Source organism: Nicotiana sylvestris, chromosome 12 (genome assembly GCF_000393655.2).
Source record: "Nicotiana sylvestris chromosome 12, ASM39365v2, whole genome shotgun sequence".
In the NCBI taxonomy this organism is placed as follows: Eukaryota; Viridiplantae; Streptophyta; class Magnoliopsida; order Solanales; family Solanaceae; genus Nicotiana; species Nicotiana sylvestris.
The window spans coordinates 20,023,886-20,044,234 of record NC_091068.1 but is presented as its reverse complement, the minus strand read 5'-3'; the positions used below and the strand labels follow the sequence as shown (position 1 = coordinate 20,044,234).

At 38.4% G+C, this 20,349-nt stretch overlaps 1 protein-coding gene across 8 annotated transcripts in view; it reads left to right on the top strand.

Moving 5' to 3' along the window:
• Positions 1-1,679: 1,679 nt before the first annotated feature.
• Positions 1,680-20,349, top strand: part of LOC104219828 (dynamin-related protein 3A-like) — a 43,892-nt gene continuing 25,222 nt past the window's right edge. For 2 of the 8 annotated variants that reach the window (XR_011404282.1, XM_070165043.1), the window contains exons 1-13: positions 1,684-2,255; positions 6,278-6,560; positions 6,731-6,759; positions 6,920-7,021; positions 8,816-8,884; positions 8,960-9,019; positions 9,700-9,813; positions 9,992-10,040; positions 14,386-14,495; positions 14,714-14,806; positions 14,901-14,993; positions 15,143-15,280; positions 15,861-15,947. Coding sequence is in view for 3 of the 8 variants with exons in the window: in XM_070165043.1 (XP_070021144.1) it covers positions 1,866-2,255; positions 6,278-6,560; positions 6,731-6,759; positions 6,920-7,021; positions 8,816-8,884; positions 8,960-9,019; positions 9,700-9,813; positions 9,992-10,040; positions 14,386-14,495; positions 14,714-14,806; positions 14,901-14,993; positions 15,143-15,280; positions 15,861-15,947 (1,617 nt within the window). In the remaining 5 variants the exon portion in view is untranslated. Of the gene's footprint in view, positions 2,256-6,277; positions 6,561-6,702; positions 6,760-6,919; positions 7,022-8,815; positions 8,885-8,959; positions 9,020-9,699; positions 9,814-9,991; positions 10,041-14,385; positions 14,496-14,713; positions 14,807-14,900; positions 14,994-15,142; positions 15,281-15,860; positions 15,948-17,756; positions 17,890-18,125; positions 18,361-19,557; positions 19,657-20,349 lie in introns of those variants that run through there. The other 6 variants (XR_011404283.1, XR_011404284.1, XR_011404285.1 and 3 more) reach the window with 6 other exon arrangements.

Sequence of the window (20,349 nt, the reverse complement as noted above, 5' to 3'; positions counted from 1 at the left end):
CTATCAACCGGAATTTGCCAAAATATCAATTTCGCCAATTCAAGCCTAAATCTTCTCTACAACTCCAAAACCCATTCCGACCGCGCTCCTAAGTCACAAATCACCTCCCGAAGCTAACCGAACCATCAGAACTCACTTCCGAGCCTTCTAACACATAAGTCAATATCCGATTGACTTTTCCAACTTAAGCCTTCTTAAAAGAGACTAAGTGTCTCATTTCTTACCAAATCCTCTCCGAACTCGAACTAATCATCTCGATCACATAAAATACGGATAACGAAGCGTAAAGAAGCTGAAATGTGGGAAACGGAGCGGTAACTCATGAGACGACTGGTCGGGTCGTCACATGGCTCAAAACATGTAGGATTTACAAAAAACTAAAGAAAAAAAGGTAAGTAATAAACAAATAAAGTAAGGGCAAAAAAACTCTATGTAATAGCCAGGCAGACATGTTGACCATGAGCTGCCTGGTTATTCTTATTTATAGTATAGGAATATTGATAGGCCATGTGAAATTTTATTAGGAAGATAACAATAATATAAGAATAGAATTTTAAATAGGTCCCACCATGATAATGACAAGTTCAAAAGTGATGCAGAGCAGTTTACCAAAAAGGGCTCAAAGCATGTAGGATTTACAGAAAACTAAAGAAAAAAGGTAACTAATAAACAAATAAAGTAAGAGCAAAACAACTCTATGTAATAGCCAGGCAGACATGTTGTCCATGAGCTGCCTGGTTATTCTCATTTATATTATAGTATAGGAATATTGATAGGCCATGTGAAATTTTGTTAGGAAGATAACAATAGTCTAGGAATAGAATTTTAAATAGGTCCCACCATGATGATGACAAGTTCAAAAGTGATGTAGAGTAGTTTACCAAAGTGCTCAAAGCATGTAGAATTTATAGAAAACTAAAGAAAAAAATTAAGTAATAAACAAATAAAGTAAGGGCAAAACAACTCTATGTAATAGCGAGGCAGACATGTTGACCATGAGCTGCCTGGTTATTCTCATTTATAGTATAGGAATATTGATATGCCATGTGAAATTTTGTTAGGAAGATAACTATAGTATAGGAATAGAATTTTAAATAGGTCCCACCATGATAATGACATGTTCAAGAGTGATGTAGAGCAGTTTACCAAAAACGGCTCAAAGCTTGTAGGATTTACAGAAAACTAAAGAAAAAAGGTAAGTAATAAACATATAAAGTAACGGCAAAACAACTCTATGTAATAGCCAGACAGACATGTTGACCATGAGCTGTTTGGTTATTCTCATTTATAGTATAGGAATGTTGATAGGTCATGTGAAATTTTGTTAGGAAGATAACAATAGTATAGGAATAGAATTTTAAATAGGTCCCACCATGATAATGACAAGTTCAAAAGTGATGCAAAATAATTTATCAAAAAGGGCTCAAAGCACGTAGAATTTACAGAAAACTAAAGAAAAAAGGTAACTAATAAGTAGATAAAGTAAGGGCAAAACAACTCTCTATAATAGCCGCGTAGACATATTGATCATGAGGTAACTGATTATTCTAATTTATAGTATAGGAATAGATAGTACGATGATGATAACTACTCCCCACAAGTGCACGCAATGTTATACGGACCAAATAATTAATTGATCAAACAAATATGTTAAATTTTATCTCTCTCAATTACTCACAGTAGCCATCCAACAGCAAAAGAAACCTGTCCCTACAAAAAGAATAACTTTTCAAACTTAAAATGAAAAAAGAGAAACTCTTCTCCTTCTCCGAATCTTCAATACCAAGAAATCTCCATTAAACCCTCCCCCACTTCTCCATTCAATCTCGCACTTACACACTGTGACACCAAAATTCCAACAAAAAATGGGCTGGAAATCAAACTCAAACGGCGACGTTTTACAAACTAAAAATTCCACATGTTTCATCGGCTCATCGGTGATTCCATTAATCAACAAGCTTCAGGATATTTTCGCACCGCTCGGCGACATCGACGATCGTCTCACCGGTCTCCGGCTGCCTCAAGTGGCGGTGATTGGGAGTCAGAGTAGCGGCAAGTCCAGTGTACTTGAGGCTTTAGTTGGCCGTGACTTCCTTCCACGTGGCACTGATATTTGTACACGTAGACCGTTACTTCTTCAGCTTGAAAAACGCACTATAGGAGTTGGTGATAATGATTCTCGGGAATATGGCGAGTTTGGTCACCTCCCTGATAAACGATTCTACGATTTCTCCGATATTCGCTGTGAAATTCTGGTTAGGTTATTCGATTCCTCTTGTACTTTTTCCTTTATCTTTGATAATTGGAAATCACTATTCCCTCTGTCCAATGGTGCACTATCTTTTTAGTTGTTTTTAATCAGCAGTGAAACTATAGCAAGTTAGGTATGAGTTCACGTGACTCTTGTAACTTTTGCCCATGCCGTATTTAGCTCGGATCCTAGTTCGTTAGTCCTGTTATTAGTCAGGGTTACGTGACACACTTTTCTTTTTAGTTGGGTGAGAATTATAGTAGTATTAGGTATGAGTATCGGCTATGCGTTCATGTGAACCCGGTAACTTTTCACAAACTGTGTATTTATATTATTAAGAATATTTAGCTTGAAACCCAATCTGTTGGTCTGGTTATTATTTCATCAATCTGTAGGTAGTGGCGGAGTCACATATTGACACCCCTTTGCCGGTTAATTACACTGTTTAGATAGGTAATTTTTTTAATGTATATATACCTCCCTAACAAATGATTCCACAACTTCTCCGCTATTCGCCGTGAAATTATTGTTAGGTTCTTTGATTCTTCTTCTATTTTCTTAAAAATAATTGTAAATCACTACTCCCTCTGTCCAATGGCACACTTTCTTTTTTAGTTAGGCTGATGTGACACACTTTCGTTTTCAGTCAGGAGTGAAACTATATTAAGTATTAGGTATGAGTTCACGTAAACCCGATAGCCTTTGCTCGGACCGTATTTAGCTCGGAGCCCAGTCCGTTAGTCCTGTTATTAGTTAGGGTACGTGACACACTTTTCTTTTTAGTGCAGGATTACATGACACACAATCTTAATCCTAACTTGTTAATGTCGCTATAGTAATTCTTTTCTTTCATTGTTTTCTATTTTTAGCTAAGTCCCCATTAGTTGGAACAGATTGTAGGTCTTTTCAGACAACTTTTCTCCATGTGATTTCAGGTTTACCTTGTTGCCTTTTAACACATTCAATCATCATTCTGTCACAACTCACAACTATGGTAGTGCATGTGGATGTCTACATATAAAAAATGGTAGCACGTGCACTAAGCTCCCGCTATGCGCGGGGTCAGGGGAAGGGCCGGACCACAAGGGTCTATAGTGCGCAGCCTTACCTTGCATTTCTGCAAGACACTGTTTCCACGGCTAGAACCCGTGACCTCCTGGCCACATGACAACAATTTTACCAGTTACGCCAAGGCTCCTCTTCATGTGGATGTCTACATATGATATGTTCAAATCATCTCAGACCATCTTCTCTATGTGATAATATTGTCTAATCTTGTATGACTGCACATCCACATTAACATCAACATTTGTGCACCCTTCATCTTGAGATATGTAAGGCGTGAGAGGCGCAACATTCATTCCTATATAATATTGCTTGTCCACAGCAGTTCTATAAATTTATGTTACTCGGACTTTTCAAAAATGTTGTTGGGTGCGTGTCAGATCCTCCAAATTTAGTACTTTTTTGGAGGATCCGACACGGGCGCAACAACACTTTTGGAGAGTCCGAGCAACATAGCTATAAATAGCCTTTCATTTTGTTAGGTATATTCTATTACTGCACTCCCTGTTACTCCCCCATTTCAACCATAATACTTTAATCCTATGTGTTACATTTTTCTTTATCATGCCATTGTTTTGAAATTCTGACGCTAGGTATTCTATATGGAGTACTGAGTTGGATCATTACTAAAAGCTGCTCAATTGGTGTGAGAAGAAAAATAAAAAGTAAAAATGGTGTCACTAATGACCATTAAGAGCTAAATAATTAGTGGTAATACATTTTGGACAGAGATTAAAAAAAAAAGAAAATTTGTGGAGAAGTTAAAAGAGTTATTTTTGGTAACATACTTGAGGCTATGGTGCATGTTATTCGCCGATGACACTGTTCTGATTGATGAGTCGCGAATCGGTGTTAACGAGAGGCTGGAGGTTTGGAGACAGACTCTTGAATCTAAAGGTTTCAAGCTTAGCAGGACAAAGACGGAATACCTGGAGTGTAAGTTCAGTGCTGAGCATAGGGAAGTGGGCGTGGATGTGAGGCTTGAATCACAGGTCATCCCGAGTAGAGGCAGCTTCAAGTACCTTGGGTCGGTTATCCAGGGGGGAGGGGAGATCGACGAGGATGTTACACACCGTATTGGGGTAGGATAGATAAAGTGGAGATTAGCATCTGGAGTATTGTGTGACAAGAGAGTGCCACTGATACTCAAAGGTAAGTTCTATAAAGCGGTGGTTAGGCCGGCCATGATGTATGGGGCTGAGTGTTGGCCGGTTAAGAAATCACATATCCAGAGGATGAAGGTAGCAGAAATGAGGATGTTGAGGTTGATGTGCGGGCATACTAGGATGGATAAGATTAGGAATGATGATATTCGGGAGAAGGTATGCGTGGCTCCCATTGATGACAAGATGCGGGAAGCAAGGCTCAGATGGTTCTGGCATGTTCAGAGGAGAAGCCCAGATGCTCCGATAAGGAGGTGCGAACGACTGATTGTGGAGGGCACGAGAAGAGGGAGAGGGCGACCTAAAAAGTATTGGGGGGAGGTGATTAGACAGGATATGGCGAGGTTGCAGATTTCCGAGGACATGACACTTGATAGGAACATGTGGAAGTCGAGTATTAGGGTTGTAGGTTAGGAGGTAGTCGAGTCTTGTCTTATACCATAACTTTGTGAGACTAGTTTGGTAAGGATACTATTTTGCTTTTGCTTTGCTTTGTATCATTCTTCTTGATTTCATGTTGTTCCTATTTGTCATATTTGTTTCATATTATTTCGGTGGTGTTACTAATATTGTCTTCTTTTGTCTTTTTGTCTTCTTAAGCCGAGGGTCTTTCGGAAACAGCCTCTCTACTCCTTCGGGGTAGGGGTAAGGTCTGCGTACACACTACCCTCCCAGACTCCACTAGTGGGATTTCACTGGGTCGTTGTTGTTGTTGTACTTGAGGCTATGTTATTTTTGGTAACATACTTAAGGCTATGTTAAACTTGTTGGACACCAACGAAATGACAATTTTCTATTACTCCTTTATATAAGACAATGTTGTGAAGAGCGTGAAGCGAGGAAAAGCGACAAGCCCCTTTTCGCGGCGAGAAACGAAGCACTCACTTTTTTAAAGTGAAGTGGAATTAAAAAAAAAAATTAAAATAAACAATGAAGAAGAAGAGGAGAATGACAATAAAATAAATATTGCGTAGACAACTAAGAATAAATTATATGAAAAAAATGGCAGTAAGTATGCCAAAAAATGGCAGTATAACTGAAACGAAAAATGGGCAGCATTTCTCTGCAATTTATCACTGAAACAGTGAAAGAAAATGAAGACGAAGAGGAGGAGAACGAGAAAAAGAAGAACTGTAGGGGGGAAAAAATTTCGCCAACATTTAGCTACTATTTGGACACTGAAACAATGAAAGAAAAAGAAGAAGAAGTCGAAGTCGGAGTCAGAGGAGTCGGAGGAGTCGTCGTCGTCGGAGGAAGAAATCACATACATGTGACCAAACTTGATGATCTTGAATTTAAAAAAAGAGAGCCTTTTTAATTAATTAACGTTGGCAGCCCAGTTATAAAGAGAACCGCTCGCTTCTGTCCCTTTGTTCGCTTCCTCGCTTCTCACTTTTTCAGGGGAAGCGATCGCTTTTGTGTACGTGATACGCTTCAGATCAGAGAAGTGCCATATGCCTCACTTCTCGCTTTAAGCGAGGAAGCGGTCGCTTTTAACAACACTGATATAAGATTTTGTATAGTATGAGATTTTGTATAGCGGAAATGTCCAAAAGTTCAGAGATGAAGCTTGATGACTGGCAGCAGGATGTTTTATCTCATTAATGATGTTCATCAACTTGTTGTTTTCTTTCTGAAATACTAGGTTAAAAATATTATGCTTTATCTACTTCTTATTGTTTTCTTTCATATCAACTAGGTTGAAGATATTATTTTTTATTTCGAAATTTGTGAATATACTAGGGGTGCCGTATTTTTTCACGCTTTCTTATGTGAATAAACTGATCTGTTAGTGCAGGTTGAAACAGCAAAAGAAGTGGGAGTTAACAAGGGGGTTTCTGATAAACAAATTCGGTTAAAAATCTGCTCTCCCAATGTTCTCAATATAACTCTTGTTGATCTACCTGGAATCAGTAAAGTTCCTGTCGGTGACCAACCCAGTGATATTGAAGCAAGGATCAGAAATATGATAATGTCCTATATAAAACAAGAAACTTCAATCATATTGGCTGTTTCTCCTGCAAATGCTGATTTGGCTAATTCTGATGCACTACAAATGGCTAAAGAGGTGGATCCAACTGGTAGGTCTCTGATGTAGTTGTCTGGAATCTGGATAGCCCAAATTTGTTGCTTTAATTCCTAAGTTATGTTACACAGTCACACACTGACAAATATTTTTTTTATGACTGCTTTGTGAAACTTATTTGACCATTTCACATCCAGTGCCTGGACTTGATAAATTATTTGGCAGGTACCCGTACAATTGGTGTAATAACTAAGGTTAGTTTTCACATTCGCATTGAAGGTTAAAAAGCATCTCCTTTACCTTTTAAAAGAAAAATATGTCATGAAAAGGAAACTTCTGCAGCTATGTGTTCATTAGCTTCTTCATGAAATCGTCAGGCAGACATGTGATCTTAATGTTGTGTTGTGGCTGTAGCTAGATATAATGGATAAGGGTACCGACGCGAAAAACTTTCTGCTGGGAAAAGTTATTCCACTTCGTTTAGGTTATGTCGGTGTTGTCAACCGTAGTCAACAGGTATATTCTGGATTCTTTGCTTTGACTACTTGCTGTTTTCACTAAAGCCCTATATTTGCTGTTTTCACTAAAGCCCTATATTTTGCTGATCCAGAGTACTACTACTAACTGACCTGTATCTATCTCAACTTCACATCATCAAAAGCAATAACTGACTAATAAAGTACTCAAGGATGTGGCCTAGTGATGAATGAAGTGGATGAAACCTTTGAGACCAGGATTTAAATCCCAACAGACATAAAACAATCCTATTTGCTTAACCCTCAGTGGGCAGAGTTACCAACTGGTGGGAGGTAGTAGGTACCCAGTGGCCAATGGAGTATTTGAGGTGCATGCAAGCTGGCCTGGATACCACTATTAGTTTAAGAAAAAAGTCTAATAAAAGCTATTGTTCTGACTTCTGATTGACATCAAAGTTTTGTGTATCAGGAGGCTAATGATCCTTCGTAAGATGTTATGTAACATGCATTGCCTATTTGAATGGGTTTACCTTTTTCACCTCAACTAATATATCAGAGCTTTGCTTTCTTCTTTATTACAGACCTAATTTAGCGATTCTACTTCGTTCATATTTCACATACTTTCTCCCCTTTCAAGAGCAAAGATGAATTTTCACAAGGTGTTGTACTTATTTATTAGGTCTAAGATGCTGTTAGTTTCAATCAGATCCCTATCGTGTATTTCCATCAACATTGGCCTCAGTCCTTCTTCCTTTTCAGGGGTTAATCCTTCTAGTGTGCCACTTCCAAGATCAACTGATATTTTGTTTGGTAGGAAGAGGGTAGTTAGTGATGTAAAAGGATTTCCTATCCAGTTGGATGAAAGGCCTCCTTCCACAGACATTTTGGCTGTGTGATTTGAAGCTGCTTGCAGATGTTTGTTTGACACTGATGATCTTTCTATGCAATAGCAGTTCCAATATCATATTTAATGAAAACAAGCTGAGGTCTAGGTGATTTACTTTAAGAATTTGGTTCACTGCTATGCAATGCCTATGCCCTTTAGGCCTTTACTCTTATGCATGTCTTACAATTGTATCATGGTTGAAGAGATGCAATTGAGTGCACCTGTACATGTTACTTCTTGCTTAAGTCAAAGCTTAAGAAGTAAAAGCTTTCACATTGTACATGGTTCCCAAGCTTAGTCCTATGTACTATATAAGGTCAAACGTTTTGATCCCTTGGTCCCAAAGTGGATAAACATTTTTTGTAGCATAATGATTGAAAATTATAGTTTGAATGGTATGTAATCATGCATATATTTGCTTATGATATATTGAATATGTGAAGATGTGGTTTATTGTTATAAAGATATCACATTGAAGCGAAAGTAATGAAGTGCTACATTATCCCGGTTGTTGTTCAGAGTTGTCTGTTACCTGCAGTTGTTTGAGACCTCCTATTATTGGCTTGATCTATCATTTCAATAGGCTCCTTGTCATCAGTCTATTGAAGAATTTTCTACACGACATATTATTTCGAACTTTTGGCGTGAAGAGCTTTTCCATGTAAGGAAAAAAGTCAACTACAGATAAGCTAAAGAGAAAGGGGTCAATTTAATTGGAAAAAAAGGGCGATCTAGTGAAGAGTTATTATAGCGTCATGAGGGACCTAGACACAACATTATGTGGGAGAATATCTTAAACCTCGTATCTATGTCCATAAGCTGTTAGAGAGAACACCCTTTTGTTTATTTAACCGTCTTCAACAGAAAGAAAGAAGAAAATGCCGAAACATTGTGTTTATGGTTCAAATATATTGAACCAAATAAGATAATATAAGTGTATTTTTGCAGGATATTAACAATGAGCGTTCTATTGAAGAAGCACTTGCTTATGAGGAGCAATTCTTCTGTGATTATCATGTACGTTTCTGCTACTTATCATCTTATATTCCATTTTTGGTAATTACATTGTCACATGGTACTTTGCATTTGAAGGTGTACCATAGTTTATCTGATCGTTGCGGAATCCCCCAGTTGGCGAAGAAGCTAAATCAGGTTGGTGCCAAAAATGATGGATAAAAGATGAATTCGTGTCAATGGTTCTAATTTAGGTCGATTTGGTTCTGTAGGTAAGTCTTTTTGTGTTGCCGAAGAAGATGTTCAAAGGCATTTTTAGATGCCTAGCTGTAATTTTGAGGCAAAATCAGAAGATGCTAGAATAATGCAATTGTCCTCAGCGGAGAATTTTGTACATTTGAGGAGTAGCCTCTTATCCCTTATATCCTTTTGGTCACCCACAAGATTTGCGTGTGTATAGAAGATTGGGTGTTGTGGAAAACCATATCGTTTTTCTATTTTTGGTATACTCCTTGCATGCGGGTGTTTTTTGCCCTTTGTCAATACAATGTAATTACTTGGAAAAATTGCGATTGTCCTCAGCAGCACATGTCCACTGAGGTGTACTTTTAGGGATTACGGAATTCCTGTTTGTCCTTCATTTCTTGTAGGCATCGCATTCATGTTGACAATCTCTTTTGTGCCTTTCTGTTGATTGCTGCAGTTGTGAAATGGAAACTTGGTTTACCTAATGCTTAAAAAGTGTGAATAGAGACATCAAACATAAAACATCCTACTTGGCATCATTGGCTAATCTTTTTGTTACAATAAATCAAACTGTGTTAAAGAAATAAAATAGATAATAGCATGAAGTTTATGGTATTTTTGTTTTGTTTCAGATTCTGGAGCACCACATTCGAAATCTTCTCCCCACTTTGAAGACTGATTTAAATTCTCATCTTGTAGCTGTTGAAAAGGAGTTGCGTACTTACGGGGAGGCTTTGGAATCAAACGTAAAGATAATGTGCTATGATTTTATTTCAAAGTTGTGGGCTAGAAATTGATCTTTTATGAATTACAATTTCAAGTCATGGGGGAATGATTCTAAGAGATGCATAACCAGATAGTTATAGACAAATGAATATATTTTCTAATTTAAATGAATTTATCTTGTTGCATGGCATGAGACAGGCAGAAAGAGGGGCCATGCTGTTAAATGTTCTGACAAAATACTCTGAAGGTGAGGAGTATCTTGTTTTCTTTTTGTGGAAGTTCGCTAGTTCCTTTTATTATGTGTTTCTAGAACTTTGTGCTAACTTCTCTTTAGCCATCCCATTTTTTCAGTTACTAGGATGATTACATGTTTAATATTTTAGCTAACCGCCTCAATATTTTGATATTGAGAAAGATACTGAGTGGGAGGCTCATCTGTATGTTCCAGAAGGCTTGTGTATGAAAATTAAGTCTTGTTATCTGTAATTAACAAGGTATGGAAGAATCAAATTGGTATATTATTTCATGAGTGATACATATATATACCTATACATCAGGTGCTAACTAAGGAAAGAAATAAAAGAGATTCCTACAAATCTGCTATCTATATATGGGTTATTTACACTACTAAGAAACAGTCTATGTTCATTGTGTAAAGTGTCTAGGTTCATTCTGTAACACTCCCCTCAAGCTGGAGCATATACATTGATCATGCCCAGCTTGTTACAAAGGTAATCAATTTGAGTGCCATTCAATGCTTTAGTGAACAAATCATTTAGCTGCTCTCCTGTCTTCACGTAGCCAATGGAAATCAAGTTCTCCTAAATCTTCTCACGAATAAAATGACAGTCAACTTCAATATGTTTGGTTCTTTTATGATACACTGGATTTGAGGCAATATGGAGTGCAGCTTGATTATCATACCAGAGCTTTGATGGAGTAGGATGCTTTAACCCAATTTCAGTTAAAAGGTGATGTATCCACATTATTGTTGATTGTGCCACAACTCTATACTCAGATTCTGCACCGGACCTAGATACAATATTTTGTTTCTTACTTCTCCATGATACCAAGTTTCCACCAACAAATACATTGTAACCAGTAGTAGATCTTCTATCAATCTTGGATCCAGCCCAATTTGCATCTGCAAAACAATCAATGCGAGAATGACCGTGATTGCTGGATAATATGCCAAGTCACGGAGCTCCTTTTAAGTAACATAGGATCTGCTCCAAAGCCTCCCAATGTTTAACTGTGGGCGCGGAAATGAACTGGCTAACCATGCTCACTGCAAAAGCAATATCTGGACGAGTCACAGTGAGATAGTTTAATCTCCCAACTAACCTCCTGTATCTATCTGGATCATTAAATGGATCGCCATCATCTTTTACAAGATGCAAATTAAGAACCATTGGAGCACTGCAAGGCTTGGCAGCCAGCTTACCAGTTTTTGCTAGTAAGTCAAGAATATACTTTCTCTGAAATTCCCTTCTTGCTTCTAGTTATTTCTACTCCCAAGAAGTATTTCAGTTGTCCCAAGTCTTTTGTATGAACTTAGTATGCAAGAAAGACTTGAGAGAAGAGATTCGTGCATAATCACTCCCTGTGATAATAATGTCATTCACATATACAACAAGGAGAATAAATCCAGCTGGTGATTGCTTATAGAAGACAAAATGATCACATTTGCTCTTTTTCAGCCCAAATTCTTGAACTGCTTCACTAAATTTACCAAAACCTGGTGGTTCCTTCGTATATACCTCTTCATGGGGATCACCATGAAGAAAAGCATTCTTAATGTCCAATTTATGCAAATGCCAATTCTTAAAAGCAGCTAGAGAAATGAACAAGCGGACAGAAGTAAGTTTGGCAACTGGAGAGAAGGTGTCTGAATAATCCACCCCATAAGTCGGAGCATACCCCTTAACCACAAGTCTGGCCTTAAGTCTCGCCACAGAGCCATCAAGATTAACTTTGACCGTGAAGACCCACTTGCATCCCACTACTTTCTTTCCACTGGGTAAATTTACTAAATTCCAAGTGTGATTTTTCTCTAAGGCATGTATTTCCTCAAGCATTGCTTCAGAGCATCCAGGATGATTCAAAGCCTCCTTTACCGTATTGGGTATAGAAACAGAGTCCAGAGACACAATCAAAGATCTAGATGCAGGAGACAAGTGGTCGTAGGAAACAAAATTAGCAATAAAATATGTGGATTTGCAAATACGTATACCTTTGCGAAGAGCAATTGGAAGGTCAAGGTTTTCTGGAGGGTCAGGTGGAGGCACATCTGATGATGAAGGAACTGGTGCAGAACATGTATCATTCGTCTGTTGCCTCCTCGAGTAAACTTGAACAATTGTCGGTCTTGCTAACACAGTTGGAGCAGGTGCTAAAGGCAGAATAGTGGATTGGTGCTCGATAGAACTAGGAGATGGAGGAACATCATCTCCTTGTTCTGTCAAAGTACGAGTAACCTGATATACTAGCCACTCATCTTCTTCCCTCCTGACTTGTAGAAATGGGAGGAGCTTAGAAGAATGACGTAATATCTGAAAATACCACATCAGTTGACCCCAAATATTTACCAAGTTCAGTAGAATAACACCGATACCCCTTCTGAAGGCGAGAATAGCCAAGGAAAACACACTTCAATGCCTTGGGATCCAACTTGGTAACAGATGGTCGAACATCTCGAACATAACATGTGCTTCCAAATACCTTAGGTTCCACCGGAAATAATGCCTTGTTTGGAAAAAGAACACTGTAAGGCACATTACCACCAAGCACAGTAGACGGCATGCGATTAATCAGAAAGTAAGCCGTAGAGACCGCATCAGTCCAGAACTGTTTAGGAACCTTCATTTGGAACAAAAGTGCCCGAGCTGTCTCAAGTAGATGCCTATTCTTCCTCTCAGCAACTCCATTTTGAGAGGGTGTATCAACACATAGAAGAGTGATGTAGTATACCATGTTGTCTCATGTACGACTGAAATAACTCTGACATGTATTCTTTAGCATTATCACTCCTTAGAATGTGCACCGAAGCGTTAAATTGAGTTTTGACTTCATTAGAGAAGATAGAAAAGTGGGTAAACACTTCAGATCGACTCTTCATAAAGTAAATCCAAGTCATTCGAGAAAAATCATCTACAAAGGTGACAAAATACTTATGCCCAATTTTGGAAACAACAGGACATGGTCCCCAAACATTAGAATGAACTAAATCAAAAGCTGACTCAACTCGTTTATTAACTCTTGGACTTAACGAGATGCGATGGTGTTTTGCAAATCGACATGACTCACTATCCAATGAAGAAATATTCTGAAACTGAGGACAAAACTTCTTCAACAAAGGCAGAGAGGGGTGTCCTAATCGACAATGTGCTTCAAAGGGAGACACAACACTAGAGCATGCAATAGACCGTGGCTCCCATTCATCAAGGGTGTAGAGATCACCAAATAAATATCCTTTACCAATAACCTGTTTTGTTGTAAGATCTAGAAACAAACAATGATCGGGAAAGAATGCAACACAACAATTAAGGTCTTTGGTGATTTTACTAACAGAAATCAAGTTAAAGGCCAAATTTGGTAGACTTAATACAGATGACAGGGTAATAGAGGAAGTTGGCTTAACAGTCTCAGATCCAACACTGCTACAAGTTGATCCATCAGCTATAGTAACTGTGAGAGTGCTTTATGTGAGCGAAAGCTAGAAAAAATATTTGGATTACCTGTCATGTGATTTGTGGCACCTGAATCGATCACCCATTTACAGAATGAACGTAGACACTTTTTACAATGAACATAGACCTGTTTCTTAGTAGTGTACATAATCCATATATAGATAACAGATTTGTAGGAATCTCTTTTATTTCTTTCCTTAGTTAGTACATATGTATATGTGTATATATATATCACTACATATGTATATGTGTATATATATATCACTACATGGAATAATATCCTTTTATTATGTGTTTCTAGAACTTTGTGCTAACTTCTCTTTAGCCATCCCATTTTTTCAGTTACTAGGATGATTACATGTTTAATATTTTAGCTATCCGCCTCAATATTTTGATGTTGAGAAAGATACTGAGTGGGAGGCTCATCTGTATGTTCCAGATAGGCTTGTGTATGAAAATTAAGTCTTGTTTTCCAAATACGACGGCATAGTATTTAATTTAGATAGGTGCATTCTCTTTTCTGGATTGACTGAGTGAAACTAGGCAGATATGAATCTGTAGCAAAACATATAGTTCTTCTGTACCCCACTTGTCTCATTTTGGTTGGCTACTAAGGTCCTCCAAAAGATTGATCTTTTCCTTAAAGTGGTAAAGCTTACAGCTTTAGAAGGTCGGAATGACATGGAGTACTGTTTTTCACTTTATTTTGAATTTGAAAAACATCTTTACGCTCTTGTCGCTTCTTCCCACTGTTACTTCATCTTATTCTAACAGACTACTAGCACATGTTGCTTAGTTGTCTTAATCATTGTGCCAGTCAAAGTAGGTTAATCAAGTCAAAGAGAGAGGGGGTAGAATTTTTGGTTGCTTACTGACGTTCTTCCTTTTCTTGGTGATTAACAGCATTTTCTGCAGTGGTGGATGGAAAAAGTGAAGCAATGACAACCAAAGAATTGTCAGGGGGAGCACGGATTCATCACATATTCCAGTCAATTTTTGTAAAGAGCCTGGAGGTGCAAATTTTTGTTCCTCAATTAGTTTCTGTTGCTGCTGGTCTTTCATGGACTAGCTTCTCTAGTGAAGGGCTAAAGCCAATATTACTTTAATATTTCTTGCTTTTGATATTAACAAGATCTTATCTACTTAACTATGTAACTGATGTTGTTCTAGCAGTAACAGTAAGCTGTTGATGCTGCATCAGGTAGTAATGTTGTTATTTGTGTCACTGTAGGAAGTGGATCCTTGTGAAGATCTAAGTGACGAGGATATAAGAATAGCTATCCACAATGCAACTGGTCCGAGAAATGCGCTATTTGTGCCAGAGGTGCATGCCGTGATAGTAAATTTATGCTTCAAGCGGAGCACCTATAATGCTTTCTATTATCGTTGGGATGATAATGATGGTATAAGTGTTTTAGGTCCCATTTGAAGTTTTGGTTAGAAGACAAATAGCCAGGCTGCTAGATCCCAGCCTCCAGTGCTTGCGATTCGTCTATGATGAGCTTATCAAGGTGATAAAAGAGTATTTTTGACTTATATGGTGTTTTACAGTTTTAGTACGTAGGTTCCCTCTCTCATGAGCAGCTACAAACACACATAAACTAGATCCTTGGGGCACACTGAATATTCAGTTGGACTTACCCTTAATTAAATCTTGCAGATTAGTCGTGCTTGTGAAACATTTGAAATGCGTCGCTTCCTAGAGTTAAGAAGGCGACTAGAGGATGTCACTACAAGGTTTCTACGAGATGGTGTAAAACCCGCTGAAAGAATGATAACAAATCTTATTGATATGGAGGTATCTGATCTCTAATTGCAGATTGTTTGACCATTTACTTGAAGTAATGTCCTTAAAATTAAGGTTCTTCAGTTCAAGAGTGTGTGTACTCATATATTTTTACATTCTTTCTTTTATATGGTCAGGATAAACTCTTTATGTGCTACCCCCCCCCACACACACACACCAAAAAAAAGACGGCGAAGAATAGTATAGATATGAATAACTTATTTTAGGTCCATATTCTAATTGCCACTTGGACTAATGCTTCTAATTTTGAATGAATATCAACAAGATACAGCTTCTTTCCATTTGAAAGGTTTTCTTCTTGAGGTTTGGGATGGGTGGGTTTCTCACTTTTATGAATTTGCTGAATTGTTGTCGTAGAAATATATTTTGCATCTTAAGATCATTATCTTCCATTACTTTTTTATTGCCTTCCTTGGACTGTTATTGAGAAGTAAAAATTCAATTAAGATGTATCGTCAGTTTCCTTTGAGTTGAGTTTTGTACTTCAACGGTTGATTTTATATGTTCCATGCTTGTTCATAGCAGTTATGCAAAATTATTTTTCTATTGCTGATCAACCAATTCATTTTAGATGGATTATATAAATTCCTCGCATCCCAATTTTATTGGTGGGACAAAAGCGGTTGATATGGCTCAAATGGAACTGAGGGCTATGCAGGTACCAACTATAACTTTCTTTCTGTTTCATGTCTAAATTCATTGTGCCTGCGTATGGAAAGTGAAATACTAGATAGGATTTTGTGTAAGACAATTCCATAGAATTCTACATAATTAGGAAACATAATTGATTGTATATTTGTATGTAAACAAAGATTTCTATTTAAGAAGTCTCTCTTAAAATGTTAATTTTGATACAAAGTATTTTTTCTTTTATATCTTGTTTCAATGGTATTAGAGCCAAATAGAGCAACTATCAGAATTTAGGTTGTCTCGGCCACCAAAAACGTTTTCTGGCAAAGTTCATTAAGTGCATTGCTACCTCGATTTCCTTGATTATTCGGTTTCCATATAAGTTAACCAATTACATTAAGACGAGATGAACACAGTCGTCAAAAAAAGAAAAAAAAACACCATATGCCACCAGAAGGAATGTCAGCCTTGGCGTCAAGTCACATGCCAGAATTTTGTCCAATGTATGCCGCATTACCGTTAAATTAGTTGACACATCGTTGTTCAGTCATGACAAGTCACTAGGGAGCTCTAATTAAAAGACCTCTGACCAAGACTCAATTGAGGTTAAGACCCCAAGTTTTAATTCTTCATATTTAGACCCGCCCTTTTTAGGATTATTGTTAGTTAATCTAATCCCATTTTGTAATGTTAGAAATCATCCCCAATGTTCTGAGAATTACGAATTGGTCGAAAGCAATTAATTATAAAATAAAATATAAAAACGTATTTCCCTTTCTCAACCCCTATTCCCGCACTATTTTTCTTCCCCCTTCTAGGTCGAAATTGCCCTTAACATTTCGCAAATTCATTGATTGAGCTCGTATTGGAGCCTTTGCTCATCTTGTTCCTTCTTTCTTCACGATTTCCTTCCTCGATTTTCATCTATTCTCTCTCCGCTGCCATTGTTGAACCCTTGTGTTAGATATGTACATAATGTAGTCTTGTCCCACATTGGAATAGGAGTAGTATGTCCTTGTATAGTATAGCTATAAATAAGGACCTCTTGTATTGTATTGAACCCACAATATCAATATATCATATTTTCTCCCGTGCCTTCTCACATGATATCAGAGCTATCGTGAGAGATTTATCGCAGTGCATAAATTCCAGCGATTCCGGGAAGTGAAATCAGTCACCGGGACCCTTTTTTCCGGCGACTTTTCAAAGTTATTTTGTGTCTGCTTTGTCTCGGTTAGTGTTGTGCAAAATCCAACACTACCACAAGAGTAGTCACTGTCCGGCGACCAAACCTAGTGAAAATCTCCGGCGGTAGTGTAGCGATCGGAAGAAATTTTCCGGCGAAGTTCCGACGTCGCGTGAGCCGCCTTGCGGCCATTTTTCTGCGACGATTCTTCAGGACAGATTGTTCCCCTTGCAATTCCGAGCCTACCCATCCATATTACACCAAATTCCGACCACTTTTATATTTTTCCGGCGTGAACAGTGATTTCAAAAGTGGACTTCCGGCCATTTTTTGAAAAAGTTTCTTCAGAACAATTGGGTTGTCTGGTAATTCCGATCCTACCCCTATTGTTTTTATTTCATTCTGACCACTTTGAATAGTTTCCGGCTGCTACAGTAATATTCCGAGAGCTACAGTGTTTTCCGGCGCAGAACAGTGTTATGTTTTCCTGCTGTAAACAGTGTTTTCTTAGCGATTTCTTCAGTTTTCCCAAAGGAGTTACTAATTTTCACTATTTCAAGTTAACCCTATTACTATTAATTGTAGCGACATGGGAACCGATACTTCGAATAGTCGGATGGTTTCTTTAGTGATTATTTTGAGTTTCTTCAGGACAAAGCAGGTAAGCAGACATCTTCTGAGATAGCTTCCGTTGTTCAAACAGGTAATAGTGTGACTCGTGTCTCTCAATCTTCATCCTCGGAGTCTTGGGTCATTGATTCAGGTGCATCAGATCATATTTCTGGTAACAAATTTCTTTTCACTACTATTTCATATTCTCAATCTCTTCCAAGAGTCACAATGGCCAATGAGTCTCAAACTATGGCAACTGCAATAGGTCAAGCAAGCCCAATTCCTTCCTTACCTTTAGATTCAGTTCTTTATGTCCCTAATAGTCCTTTTAATCTCATAGCTGTTAGTCGCCTAGCCAAATTACTTAAATGTGCCGTTTTATTTCTTGATGACCATGTTTTTATACAGGAACGCAGTACAGGGTGGATCATTGGTACCGGGCGTGAATCAAATGGACTTTATTACCTTATTCTTGCTAAATCACGTGGACTCACATCTTGTCTTCCTTCAACAACTTGTCCTGTTACTGATTCACCAGATTTATTACATAAACGGTTGGGACGTCCTAGTTTGTCAAAACTTCAGAAAATGGTACCTGGTTTATCTCACTTGTCAGCTCTAGAGTGTGAGTCTTGTCAGCATGGTAAGCATACTCGCTCTCATTTCCCTTGACGTATTGATAATCGAGCAGAGTCACCTTTTACTTTAGTCCATTCAGATGTTTGGGGTCCTAGTCGGGTCAGTTCTACCTTAGGATTCCGCTACTTTGTTAGTTTCATTAATGACTATTCTAGGTGCACCTGGATATTTTTGATAAAAAATCGATTTGAGTTGTTTTCTATTTTCCAGACCTTTCACGCTGAAATTCAATATCAATTTGGGGTTTCTATTCGCACATTTCGTAGTGATAATGCCCCAGAGTATTTGTCTTTCCCATTTCAGCAGTTTATGAAATCTCATGGGATTATTCATCAAACATTTTGTCCGTACACATCTCAACAAAATGGGGTAGCTGAAAGAAAGAATAGACATCTTATTGAAACTGCTCGTACCCTACTCATACAATCTCATGCTCCGTTGCATTTTTGGGGGGATGCAGTTCTTACAACTTGCTATCTTATTAATCGTATGCCATCTTCAGCTATCCAGAACCAAGTTTCATTCTCTGTTATGTTTCCCCACTTACCTTTATTCTCTCTTCCACCCCGTGTCTTTGGAAGCACTTGTTTTGTCGATAACCTTACTCCAGGAACAGATAAGTTAGCTCCCCGTGCTCTTAAGTGCGTATTTCTTAGTTTCTTGAGAACGCAAAAGGGGTATCGATGCTATTCTCCTGACCTCCAGCGGTACCTTATGTCCGCTGGTGTTACCTTCTTTGAAACCCAATCATACTTCACAGGTCCAGGTAATCACTTAGATATTTCCGAGGTACTACTAGTTTCTTCTTTTGGAGATTCAGTCACTATCTCCCATCCATCTTCCTCTACATCTCCAGCTCTACCACCTATAGCTCTCGTTCCACCATCTATAGCTCCAGGTCCATCACCTATAGGTCCAGTTCCTCCACATAATCCAGTTCAACCTTCTGCAGCTCCGCCACTCTTGACTTATCATCGCCATCCACATCCAGCATCAGGCCCAGGTGATTCACGTCCTGCATCAGATTTTGCACCTACTGCGGACTTGTCTCCTCATAGTCAACCAATTGCACTCCGCAAAGGTGTACGGTCCACACTTAATCCTAATCCCCACTATGTTGGTCTAAGTTATCATCGTCTGTCGTCACCTCATTATGCTTTTATATCTTCTTTGTCCATTGTTTCTATTCCTAAGTCTACAGGTGAGGCACTATCTCATCCTGGATGGCGACAGGCTATAATTGACGAGATGACTGCTTTACATGCGAGTGGCACTTGGGAGCTTGTTCCTCTTCCTGCAGGTAAGTCTACTGTTGGTTGTCGTTGGGTTTATGCAGTCAAAGTCGGCCCAGATGGCCAGGTTGATCGGCTTAAGGCTCGTCTTGTTGCAAAAGGATATATTCAGATTTTTGGGCTTGATTATAGTGATACTTTCTCTCCCGTGGCTAAAGTAGCATCTGTTCGTCTTTTTTTGTCCATGGCTGTTGTACGTCATTGGCCTCTTTATCAGTTAGACATTACAAAATGCTTTTCTCCACGATGATCTTGACGAGGAAGTTTATATGGAGCAACCACCTAGTTTTGTTGCTCAGGGGGAGTTTAATGGTTGTGTATGCAGATTGCGCAGGTCACTATATGGTTTGAAACAGTCCCCTCGAGCCTGGTTTAGTAAGTTCAACACAATTATTCAGGAGTTCGGCATGACTCGTAGTGAGGCTGATCACTCTGTGTTTTATCAGCATTTTGCTCTGAATCTGTGTATTTATCTGGTGGTTTATGTTGATGATATTGTTATTACTGGCAACGATCAGGATGGTATTACTAATCTGAAGCAACATCTCTTTCAGTACTTCCAAACTAAGGATCTGGGCAGACTGAAGTGTTTTCTAGGTATTGAGGTCGCTCAGTCTAGCTCAGGTATTGTTATTTCACAGCGGAAGTATGCCTTAGACATTCTTGAGGAGACTGGAATGATGGGTTGTAGACCTATTGAC